Consider the following 13153-nt stretch of genomic DNA (forward strand, 5'->3'; position numbering starts at 1 on the left):
TATCCCTAGCCATGTGGCAAAAACAAACAATTCTCTCTGGAAGGATACATCTTTATCTTAAGACTTGAAGAATGTTCCCTGAATGACTATCCAAGGAAGTGAGCAGCTCAGAGCCAAAATGAACCAAACATAAATGGCAACAAGGCACCATGAAGAAGAACCAGCAGAAACAATACACAATAGAAAAAGACCCACAAAGGACTGAGATACTGACATTATCCCTATTCTTACAATGTTTATGCAATCTTACATTTAACTTATGGTACACTTCTGAATACTACAATTTTTAGAGGCATGTCTGAAGCCATTAAAAGAACAAGTCAGTAATAACACTGCAGCACACTCTTCTACATAATATCTCAGATTACTTAGAAATGCATTCATAGTCTTCACGCAGTTCACTTGGCGGCCCTTCAACATCTGACACTGTTTGAAAGAAGTTGTTTACTTTCTGAACCTTTTCTGTCGTGTTCACAAGACACAGTTCTTGCATGCTGCTGTAAACATAACCTCTTTCTTTGGCACTGGCTTGCAGTTACCCCATACCTCTTATCACCAATTTGCAGCAAGTTTTTCCCCACTCTCTAATGCATTGCACAACCCGCTCAGCAAAATGCTCTAAAATGCTCTATGCTTGATTATAACAAAAGTAAACTTTATATGTTTATGAAAATTGAATATGGGAGGCCTCATGGTATACCACCTGAGAACTAATGGCCTACGGTTTAGAATCCCAGCCCCACTCATTCATTCAACAATATGTACTGAGCACCTACTATCTAAACACACTGTTCTAGATGCAGGGATAAATAGGAAAAAGTCTCAGTTGCTATGAAACTTATTGTTCTAGTTGAGGGAGATAAGCAATAAAAATGTACACAACTCAGTTTCAAACAGTGTTAAGTGTCACAGAGAAAATAACAGTATGATAGTGGAGGGGCTCCCTTAGCTTAGGAGGTCAGAGAGGCCATCTGAGAAGGCAACCCCTTAGCTAAGAGACTAAAATAACTAATAGGAGCCAACCATCCAAAGATGTGAGGGCAGGCTGGGCATGGTGGTTCATGCCTCTAATCCCAGCACCTAGGGAGGCTGAGGCAGGAGGATTACTTGAGGCTAAGAGTTGAAGACCAGCTTGGGCAACACAGCGAGACCCCCCATCTCTTACAAAAATTATAGAAATTATCCAGGCATGGTGGTGCACACCTGTAGTCCCAGCTACATAGGAGGCTGAGGCAGGAGGATTGCTTGAGCCCAGGAGTTCAAGGTTGCAGTGAACTATGACCATGCCACTGCACTCCAGCCCAGGTAACAGAGCGAGACCTTGTCTCAAATAAAAAAACGAATAAATAAAAGAGGGAAAAACATTCCCGACGAAGAGAAAAATAAAGACTGAAGAACTGTGGCTGCTCTGAGCTTGCCTTTAGGAACAGAAAAAGCGCAGGGCAGCTGGAACATAGGAATCATGAAGAGGGTGTTATGGGATGAGGGCAAGGAGGAAAGTGGGGCCCAGGCCAGTAAGATCCTGCAGGTCAGAAAAGGTTTGGATTTTATTCTAAATGCAATGTAAAGCCTTTGGAAGGTTTAACTGAGGACATGACATGAAATCATCTACAGTTTAGCAAGATTCCTCTGCCACTGCTGGAGACAAGGTGGACTGAAACAGGGCAAAACTGAATGCCGGGAGACCAAACAGGAGGCTACCACAGTGTTCCTGAGAAAGAAGATTCAAATAGAAAGAAGCATGTGGATTCGGAACTCAAAAATTGGATGTGGAGAAGGAGTGGGGAGAAAAAAGCATAATCAAGGTTGCTCCCTACGTTTAAGCTTGAGCACCTGGGTCTATGGTGGTCCATTTTCTGAGACGGGAAGAGGCCAGTTTAAGTTATGACGGGGGACGGGGCAGAGTGCAGGGAGGAAATCAAGAGGCCTGCTTGGGACATCTGAGATGTCTATTAGGTATTCATGTGAAGATACCTGGTAAGAAACTGCATATAGAGCCCAAGAGGAAAGTTAGAGCTGAAGTTAAAAATTTCTCAATCATGACTGTAAAATGGTATAAAAAGCCATGAGACTAAATGAAATCATGCAGGTAAAGTAAATGTAATTGTAGAAGATGATCCTGGACACAGGCCTGGGGCATTCCAACATTTCCAGACTGAGCAAAAGAGGAGCCTGCGCCTAAGGAGTGGCTAGTGAAGCAGAAGGAAAACAAGAGACAAAAAAAAAGGAGCCCCCTGCATTTGAAAATGTTAGCACTGCCAGTGATGCTGACTTGAGCAGTTTCCTAGGTGTGCTGGAGGTGAAAGCTAGATTGGGGTAAGTTAAGGAGATCATCACAGGTAAGTTGACGGTTGCCAGGTACGGTGTCTCTATAGAAATAGGAGACCTCAGCTTTAGACAAGGCTTTTCACTCCTGCTATGAAAAGGAACAAGGCAGGTGTGGTAGCTCACATGTATAAACCCAGCACTTAGGGAGTCTGAAGCAGGACTGCTTGAGACCAGGAGTTTGAGGCAGCAGTGAGCCATGATTGCACCATGCACTCCAGCCCAGGCCAAAAAGCAAGACCTCATCTGAAAAAAAAAAAAAAAAAAAAAAAGGAACAGAAAACACGAGAGGACACTAAAATGAGAGACTAAGGGTAAAGGAGAGCTTCTGCTGTTACTGTAGTTTATTTTGCTTTCAAGATGGGAGGCCCCGGAATGGTGAGCCATGTCAGTGGAAGATACTGCAATGGTGGGAATCGTCTATATCTGCACTGTTCAATCCAGTAACCACTAACCACATGTGGCTAGTGAGCACTTGATATGAGAAACTGAATTTTAAGTTTTATTAGCTGAAATTTAAATTGCCATATATAGCTAGCAGCTACAAAACCAGGCAGGGCAGCCCCTCCAGCATGTCTGTAGACTGACGGACCCAGCTGTCCAAAATTTAGATGGGATGGTGGGAAGAGTGGAAGCTGACGGCTTCTATTTGTTCAATGCTTTCTAAATGAGGTTATATGCTGAGGGAAGGACGGGGTGGGGGAAGTGGGGGACAGGACACTAGGTGAAGTTCAAGGAGAAGTGAAAAGGAAGAAATGACTTCAGAGAGTGGAGAACATATTAAAGGAGGCAGTAACACTTCCGGGTCGAGTGTCATTTGAGATTTGTGGCAAATTTTAAAGTAACCCTGGTCAGAACTGCTGGCTTTTCTCTGGCAAACATCAACCACTTGGCCCTTCAAAGGTGGCCTCAAACTACTCTTTCAACCATCTCCTGACATTCCCTTTATGTTCCTCTGTGGTTTTCAATTTTCTTGGCTGCAGGATCTTTTTTACCCCCTTTACATATTATATTCAGTACCCCAGTAAAAAAAAAAAAAAAAAAAAAAAAAAAAAAGGACAGAGAGATGACAATGAGGACAAAAACAAGGCTGTTCTGGAGGAAACTGAGGTAGGACTAAATTCCCCCACCAGCTTGGCCCCCTCCCACCAGCCCCTGAGGCACATCTAAGGAACCTCAGGGCTTGAAACCAAAGATTTACCCTGATGGGTGTTTCTCAGACTTAAATATGCTGACGATCAACATGTCTTGTTAAAATGTACATTCTGCTCCAGCAGGTCTGCAGAGGCCCAAGCTCTGCATTTCTAACATGTTACTGGGTACTGCCACTGTGGCCACACCCAAAGCCAACTACTCACATTCTCCGCTCTGCTTGGTTTTGCCCGCTGTCGGACCCTCAGCTGCATATGCCTTTCCCCATTGTATTAGTCTGTTCTCACGCTGCTATGAAGAAATACCCAAGACTGGGTAACTTATAAAGGAAAGAGGTTTAACTGACTCAGTTCTGCAGGGCTGGGGAGACCTCAAGAAACTTACGATCATGGCAGAAGGGGAAGCAAACACATCCTTCTTCACATGGCAGCAGCAAGCAGAAGAATGAACACCCAGCAAAAGGAGAAGCTCCTTATTTAAAATCATTAGGTCTCGTGAGAACTAACTATCACGAGAATACAATGGGGAAAACTGCCCCCATGATTCAATTATCTCCAGCTGATCCACCCAAAACACCTGGGGATTATGGGTACAATTCAAGATTAGATTTGAGTGGGGACACAGCCGAACCATATCACCCAACTTCTGCAGCTGGGAGATTCTATTTAATCCTCAAGGTCCTCCTCATTGTTACCTCCTCTCAAGGATTCTCCAAGTCCCCCAGGCAGAAGTAATCATGATCCAGTCCTGGTTAGCACCTTGGCAGATCTCCTACCACTATATCCCCCTCTTGCTGTGCTCCAGCCATGCCAGCTTTCCTGCAGTTGCCATAACAAGCCAAGCAAACACCAGCCTCACGGCCTTTGCACCAGCTGACCCCTCTGCCTGAAATGCTCTTCTCCCAAACTGCCTCGTGTCTAAGCCCTTCACCGACGTCATGCCTTTGCTCAATGTTCTGCACAGTCTATTTAATACTTTCCACCCCTAGCACTCTGGACACTGTAGTTATTTACACATATATTTATTTTACATCTGTGTCCCCTGTAGTTATGCACAATTTGAGAGCAAGATCCACAATATATTCATTTTGCATCTGAAGCATCTTGCAGTGTCTCCATATTTAAAGACAAGGTGAAATATCAAGTCAATAGCTGACATAACTTGCAACTAATGGATGTGAATTAGATTTCTGACACTTCAAAGAACCTAATCGCTAGTGGAAGTGTGAAAAATACAAGAAACAACATAACAAAATAGATACAGAAAGCAAAGCAAGGGCACAAGGGTAATTCTAAAATGATAATTCATAACTCAAAAATACACAAGGATGCCAAGAACAACGGTGATGTTCTACTACAAAACAGGATAAAGTAACCATTGATTTAGCATACAATCTGATAATTTGCTACCTGTTAGCATTTAAGATATTAAAAAAAAAAATAGGATAGGCATGGTGGCTCAAGGCTCTATTTCCAGCACTTTGGGAGGCTGAGGTGAGAGGATTGCTTGAGGTCAGAAGTTTGAGACCAGCCTGGCCAATACAGCAAGACCCTGTCTCTATTTTAAAGGATAGTAATAATGACAGCTAGCACATTAAGAACTTACCATGTGCCAGCAACTATTTAGGCATCTTACAAGTATGAATTGATTTAATCCATATAACGAACTTCCAAAGTAGGTACCATTATTACCTCCTTTTATAAACAAGGAACTGAGAGGCAAAATAACTTGTTCAAGGTCACATAGCCAACCGAACACGGACTCCAGAGGTCTTAATCACTGTGCCCAGGTAGCTGAAAAACTATAAAGATTTAGAATTGTGAGGCTTAGCTTTAGGTAAGTTACTGTTTTAAAACTCCCTACAACATTTTTCTTAAATAAATTATGTACTGGTTCTCTCCCTACATGCTCTGAACATTAACAATGATTTTCTTTCTATGAAGGGAAAAACTGTTTTTCAAGTAGTTTTCTCCCATGTTGACAGCTAATACTCTGTCCATCCAAGAAGAACAGCTCTTAAGACTAAGAAAATAAAAGAACTCAAAGAAATGAATGACTCCTGAGCTTGGCCCAGGCAGCACAGCTCAGTGGTTAACGGTACCGTTGTGAATCCCAAGTACTAGGCACTGTGACCCAGGCAGGTAATCAATTCAGCCTATGCGTGGATCCCCCCCAAGAATTCTTCCTGGCTGCTGCGTGCTCTCCCCACTTTCTCACGCCACACTATCCCCATCTTATTCTTGCAAGGGTTCTTGATGGGGTTCCATGAACTCTCAAGTGGTCCATGGATAGAATTAAAAGGATCCTTGAACTTGCTAGGACATATCCTCTGTATTTTCATTTGTTCCTTTAAAAGCCTCATTCTGAGGAGTCTATGGCCTTCACTGGACTGCCATAGGAGTCCCTAGTACAAAAAAGAAAAGAAATGAGGATAAAGGCAGACACAGGGAAATAAGCTAGGGGGGTTTAATATCAGTCTAGGAAAGAGGGAAACAAATCTGGTTAGGAGTGACAGAAGTGAGAATGGAAACGAAGAGACGGATTCAAGGAAACTCCCCAGGGATTCCTAACAAAATGGCATCTTTCACCTTCCTTCTACTTACCTTCCAAAAAAGAGGAATTGCCTCTACTTCCACTCATTCACTCCTTAAGTCTTTAAGCTTTCACACCCACCCCCAATCAACCACAAGCACAGCCATGACTTTCAAGCACTTAGGAACATCTAATTCTGCCGACCTCTGTTTTCTCCTCCTGTTTCTTCTTCCTCTGTCCTTCCCTCAAAGCCAAGTGTCCCCAGTGTCCCTGCTCCTCCGGTGGAGATCTGACTTACCGATTCTGTACGGGCAGGTCTCAATGGTCTATCCTAGCCCTAGTGGCTCCCGAGCTCCAATCACACCTTTCCAGCATCCTACATGGTACTGTAACTGCAGGATCCACCCACCACCATCACCTGCAATTCCACATTCTTAAATCTAAATTGCTTGTGTCCCTTTCCAACCTACAATTTCTTCTCCCAAATTCTCTAATCTATCATGGGGCCACCATTCTTCTAAGGGCTCATCACATACAGTTGGGGCTGGGGGAGGAATCCTTAGTGGTAAAGTTCTTCCTTCTACTGCTATGTAGCCTGTGGACCTGCAGCATCAGTACCACCCGAGAGTATGATAAATGCACAGTCTCAGGCAGCACTCCCAACAGATCTGCTGAATTAGACACTGCATTTTAATTTTTATTGTTTCACATTTAGTGGGAGCCTCCATCTGTCACCCAAGCTACAGTACACTGTACAACCATGGCTCCCTGCAGCCTGGACCTCCTGGACTCAGATGATCCTCCCACCTCAGCCTCCTGAGTAGTTCAGGCTACAGGTGTGTGCCGCCATACCCATCTATGTTTTTACATTTTTTGTAGAGACAGGGTCTTGCTATGCTGCCCAGGCTGGTCTCAAAATCTTGGCCTCAAGCAATCCTCCTGCCTCAGCCTCCCAATGCATGACTAGGATTACACGCATGAGCCACCTACCCAGCAGCAGAGCCTAATTTAGCAGACTTTTTTTTTTTAAAAAAGTCCCCGATTGATAAACACCTTAAATTTTGAGAAACAGGGATCTGGTTCTTTTAATATATCACCATCCAAACTGCATTTGAACTTTATTACTTTTAGGCATCATTTACTGAATCCTTATGATGTGCTAATTACAGTGCTAGGCCTTAAATACAGTATCTCATTTAACCCTCAACCCTGTGAAGTCATATCATTATCTCCATTTTAAGAATGTGAAAACTGAGGCTCAAGTGACTAAATCACCTGCTCAAAGAGCCCATCAGTTCCAAAGTTAGCATTTGAACCTCATCTGTCTAACCACAAACCTTTTTTTGCCAAATTGCACCAATTCCCTTCAATTCCAAAATTTGTATTTCGAAGGCTATGCTGGCAGAATTAATTACTCTGGTTGCCTGTATTTTCTAATCAACTTAAGGCAGATTTTGGTGGTTTATTATAATTCTTGCCGGCAAGCTTTCTAAAGGCACAGCAGATCAGGATACCCTGGAAATAGAAATCACTGACCTGACATGGGGCATCATTCTGAGTACTGAAGTTTAGTAACTGTAAGTACTAAGTAACACTAAGTACTAAGTATAAATACTTAGAGTTCACTCTAAGTATAAATACTTAAAGTTCACTCTAAGTATAAATACTTAAAGTTCACTCTAAAGTATCTGACAAATGGAGAGGAAAATGTATTCTGTTCTCTGGTTATAATCCCAAGTTTTAAGGAGTATAAAACGACTTCCCTAATAAACTTTCTGTATGTCTGCTTGGTGTGTTTCTTTCCTCTGAAGATTAAAAAGAACAAAAAAATAGTTTGAGGAGACTAGTTCTTGAATGAATGGTAGCTGGGTTCCACTCAATAATTTCATCTAATGTCTAATTTTAATTTTAATGTAATTGCCTTATTATGTCCTATTCAGTCAAAGTCATTTCACAGTCACTCACATCACTTTAAAACTTAGTTTCCTTATCTTCTTTCAGTGCCCAAATAAAAACCCATGAACCAAAAAAAAAAAAAAATTATGATGCATCCAATATGGTCTTTGTCTATTCCAAAAACCAGAGCTTGTGGAGAATATAATCAAAGCTACTGATGCTCCACCAGGGACGCCATGAATTCTCCAATCCACACACAACACAGCACACGGTGCTCATCAGGCTGGCCCTCACAGATTCCCACGGTAAAGACCCACGGATGTCCAGAACCATCCAGCTCTATTACTCGGACAGAGACCTGCCTGAAACTGCCTGGCAGGCCCTTTCCCCTCTCTGGGGACTGTTCTTTCCCCAACGCCAACAGGCAAGCGCTGCCATGTTTTTATAACTGCTTAGTCCAAGGGACGGCCACAAATGACCAAGGCCAGACCAATCCCAAGTGGAATCCTTCCACAGTATTTTTATAACTGAATTAGAGACAGGAAACCCTTTTGGGGGAGCAGAAATGACAAAATGTGAAATACAGGAACCGTTCATTCCCTGCTCTGTGGAGGAACCAGCCAGCTATGAAGGAGAACTGAGCCAAAGGGTACAGAAAAGTCCCACGCACTCACACACCCACACACTCAAGCACCCAGCTCTTCACATGGTTCCATTACCAGCCTTTCCTTCTACTGTGATAGGCCCCCCAAACCCCTCAATACCTGACATTTTTGCCAAAGCTCATTTCAACTTCTACAGCTTTAAACCAAAAGCCTCTAACATCAATACTTAGCTACTTCTAAATGCTACATGTTTTAAACAAGTTTTATGTGCTTTAAGATTTTTCTATACAGATAATGTTTTCCTTTGGATATTTAAATAGGTTTTAAAATACTAATTTCTAAAAGGCTCACATTTCACTGTGGATAAAAATCTTTTAAGAGTATCTATTTAAAACAAGTCTTGGCTCATATCGTTCAACATCCTCCCCACACTATTAAAATATCATCTTAAGACGCTTACTGTTTGATCATTTTTAGTTTAATTCTAAATGTAACAAGACAAAACTGCCTTAAGTCTTTTCCTTTATGTATTCAGTTATATTCTCTGCTTAAAATACTTAAAAATTGGCACTGATCCATTCACTGATGGGTATTTTAAGTTACAAAGCAGTAACATATCAAATTAACCACACAATGGCAGGCTTACTCCCGACTATGACCATTGCCCAAATCAAGATTTTCATTACCACCTCAATGGACTTGAACATTTTCACCTTAATTGCAAGTTGTTATGTTTCAATCAAATCGACTTTGGCTTAATAGACTGCAATGCAGTTCAGCTACATTCAATATAACAAACCCTTAGTTCACAGTCTCTTAAAATCACCATAGATTTCCTTCCCCTGTAGTCAAGGTCTTGAAAATTCCCTGAATGTTGCTGCATTTGGAAGGTTATAATAGTAAGACAACTTTTATATAGTATTCTACAAATCCTAGTATAACACTGTGCACCCAGTAGACTGAAAAAACAGAATCTTGAGTTAGACTTGGAAATCATCCAAACAACCTCAGTTCACAGATGCAAACACTGATGCCAAAACCTGACCTTAACATGCCCAAGATCAACAGTTAGAATTTAAGAAAAACTTAAAGCGCAGATTCAATGAGCGTTTTACCACAGTATGTGGAAGATGCTCGTATACAACACCATGCTTGTTTGTTCTTAAGACTGCTGGCATATTTATTCTCACATTATACTATAAACTTTGGTGCACAGAAGGTCATATAAAACATTTATCTAATATCAGACATTGTCACCCAAAATGAAATCAAACCAGAAATACATGGCATCTAAGGGTTTTAGATTTCATGTTTATATTACACCTCCATTCTTTTTTCAAAAATAATATAGTAAAGAAAATAGACATTTTGAAAAAAAAGGCTGTGAAACAGATCTTTCTTATGTCAACTCAGAGCCCTCAAAATAAAGACAGTTGGACAAAAATATTAGAGGTGTTTTAGCAATTCTTCCCACAGTAGCTGGCACTGTATGTGCCCAATATATATCTGTTGAATGAGTAACATGCTTACATTTATATGAAATGGAAACTTCACTCCTCTGGTTGTGGATACTTAGAACTGCCAACTTCTCTCGAGAGCAAAAGAAAATAACACCAAATGTACTATTTACAAGTCATACACTATGAAACACTTAAGTAGTTTCAAAATATTTCCAATTAGCAAGAAACTCTAAAACAAATGTAGCAATTCATAAATATAAGGTAGCAACGTAAGTGGTTACAGTAAAACATACACAATTACAAGATTTTTTAAGGCAAACTGGAATTCAGACGAGTTCCCAGAAAGCACACTCTTTTTCGGCAGCATATTGTTGACACTACCTTACTAAATTAAACCCCGAGACAGAAACACTCTCCTGACCAAAACACCAGAACTCCAAAGGAGATAAAAGCACCATAAATATGAGTAAGCACTACAGTATTCATCCTTTTTTTAAATTGTAAGTTTCTATTCTAGTAATAAGGGACCCAAAAACTACTAACATAAATAATAAAAGAGCTTAACAAAATTATACATAACTCTACATTGTAAACTTATTACTTAGGAAAAATTGCATTTCATTTTCCGTAATAAAACTTGAGAGAGGAGTTTTTGGTGCAGTAATGCATGCTCTTGTAACAACTTACATTCCCAAATAGCTAAAGAAGTTGCCAGGAAGTTAAAATGAACTTCAGTGAGTCAGTCATTAAGCTGGATAAAAATAATCATTTCTCAACTTTTCCAAAAACACTCACTCCATGCAAACACGATCGATCCTGATACTGTTTTGCCCTTCCCCCTGCTCAGCTTGGGGAAGAAAAATACAAAAACGATGCTTTTAGGCATTTTAAACAACTTCACTACATTGAGGGTGTGTGTGTGTGTGTGTGTGTGTGTGTGTGTGTGTGTGTGTTTTCCGAAAAACCAGCATGGTTTTCTGTCATTTCCATTACGCTGAAAAGGACATACAGACATCCATCGAAATCAAAAGCAGGGAAAGCGAACTTACACTTTTCCCCAGATGCTAAGTGACTGCAGTGGCTAAGGTCATGGTCAAAATTCACAGCTCGTTTAAACTTTCCTGGCTGAGCCAACAGCTCCGATCATGTTTCCTGATCCTATCTAAGTGGATTAAAACTGCAGGAGTTTCTCGCTGTCAGATCAGCAGGAGGCTATTTCAGACCCTCGAACCGCAGTCCGCATAGCCCGCAGCGGCGCATCCTCCAACCCCCGACTGTGCGTGACGCTAACCTTTCCACGCGTTCTTCTCCAGCCTTTCCCACATCCCCCACAGCTGGTGCGGCCAACTCGGGACCCCCTCCGCCCGCGCCCGCCGGGACCCCCGCCTGCTGTCCCCGCCCCGGCCGCCCTTCCGCAGTCGGTGACTTCTGCCTGACTCCCCAAAGTGGGGGGAGGCGACGAAGGGAGGAAGACTCCCCGCCAAGGGCTCTCCAGCCCGCACAGCGGCAGGGCGATGCGGGAGAAGCGCAGGGATGCCGCCCGACGCCAGAGCCATATTTACATCGGCTGCTGCTTTGCCAAAAAGCCGACTTGTGCCCAGTAATATTGCCTTTAAAGGAAAAAGAAAGGACCTAAGCACTAAAGCTGCTGCCCCAAATCTGCTCGCGCTCCGGTATCCTCGCCCCAGTGCCCCAGTGGGAGGCTCGCACGCGCCCAGCCCGGGACAGGTACACCTGCCCGCAAGCGGAAGACGCGGGCGCCGCGCGGCCCCCACACCGGGCAGCGGTCGCCCGGACCTGGCCCCCAGCAGCTCCCGCCGGGGCTGACAGCCGAGGCGCCGTGCCCCGCACAAACTTCCTACCTCCCAGGCTGCGGGGACCGACCTGCGGGCGGGCGGGCGGACCGGGGGCGGCACTGGCACCCACCGTGAGACTCACATGCACACGGGACCCCCGACCCGCACCGGGCCATAGATCTAAAGGGGACGCAAGTGGTGGTGCCTGGGCGGCCCGGAGGGCTGGGGGCACGCGCCGCGGGGCTGGGGGCTTCGAGGCGGGCGAGCAGCCGGAGGGCCAGGGCTGACTCCGGCTCCCCGCCCCGCAGCAGCTGCAGCCGGAGGAGGAGGGGAACGAGGAGGAAGAGGAGGAGGAGGAAGGGGACCGCGCGCCGCAGCTGAGCCCTTACCGAGTGGTTTACCCCCCACATGAGGACGCTGAGCAGCGGGTCGCTGGCCCGAAACAGCTTCACTTTCTGCGCTACGAAGTGCTTCTTCTTGGTCTTGGTCTTGCTCGCCAGGACGGAGGACCCTAGGTTGCCGGGGGTCGCCATGGCCGCCTCCTATGTCCCCTCCACCGCTGTGCTCCCGAGGCCGGGGACCCGCCCTCTCTACACCCCGGCCCGGGGAGGCAGCCGCATCCCCCCGGCGGCGGCCCCGGCGCGCCGCGCTCCGCTCCGCCCGCCGCCGCCGGCGCGCTCGGCCCCGCTCGGCTCGCTCCGCCCGCTCGGCCCGGCAGACTGCGCTCGGCTCGCGCCCCGGCCCGTATCCTGCGCCCGCCGCGGATCCGCGCTCAGCCCGCGGCTGGACCCGGCGCGCGGCGAGCGGCTTCCGCGTTGGGCGCCGGCGTCATGACGCAGGGGGCGGGCGGGCAGGCGGGAGGCGGCTGCGGCGCCGCGGGCGGGGCACTGGGTGCGGGGCGCCGGGCGCGGCAGCTGGACCGTTAGGCTGCGCCCTCCCGCCCCGGCTCCGCTGCAGCCGGGCCGCCCCCTGTGCGCGGGCGACCTCCGGGCGTTCGCTCCCTGCCCGCGGAGGAGGCCGTGGGTTGCGAGCGGGAGCCTGGGGACCCCGGCCAGGCGTCCCCTGCCGCTCCCCGAGGAGGGAGAGGACAGAGTGGGCAGAGTGAGGAGGTTGGGGAGAGGAGCCCCCAGGCGTCGATCAGGCGAAGGAGGGACGCTCATGCACTCACCCACGCCGCGAGTCAGGAGACCCAGCCAGGTGTGAAATGCTGCAAGGAGACCAGGGCTTCCCAGCACCGAGGGGAAGGACCCGGGCACATTGCCGGGTCAGTCCCTGAAATGAACTTAATACCTTTGTGCCGATAACCGTCTGGCCTTTCAGACCCTCGATATGGGCCTCCTGGAGCCATTCAAGAGGGAGACTCCCACGTAATAGGCTGGGCTGTCAC

The 13153-nt window shown here is 45.7% G+C and overlaps 1 protein-coding gene across 2 annotated transcripts in view; it reads right to left on the reverse strand.

Moving 5' to 3' along the window:
* Positions 1-12551, reverse strand: part of PIP4K2A (phosphatidylinositol-5-phosphate 4-kinase type 2 alpha) — a 179432-nt gene extending 166881 nt beyond the window's left edge. The window contains exon 1 of one of the 2 annotated variants that reach the window (XM_016962766.4): positions 12156-12551. In XM_016962766.4, the coding sequence (XP_016818255.1) occupies positions 12156-12299 (144 nt within the window). In that variant the 5' untranslated portion in view covers positions 12300-12551. The remainder of the gene's footprint in view (positions 1-12155) is intronic. The other variant, XM_016962767.4, reaches the window with a different exon arrangement.
* Positions 12552-13153: the final 602 nt, after the last annotated feature.

This window comes from Pan troglodytes, chromosome 8 (genome assembly GCF_028858775.2).
Source record: "Pan troglodytes isolate AG18354 chromosome 8, NHGRI_mPanTro3-v2.0_pri, whole genome shotgun sequence".
Lineage (NCBI taxonomy): Eukaryota > Metazoa > Chordata > Mammalia > Primates > Hominidae > Pan > Pan troglodytes.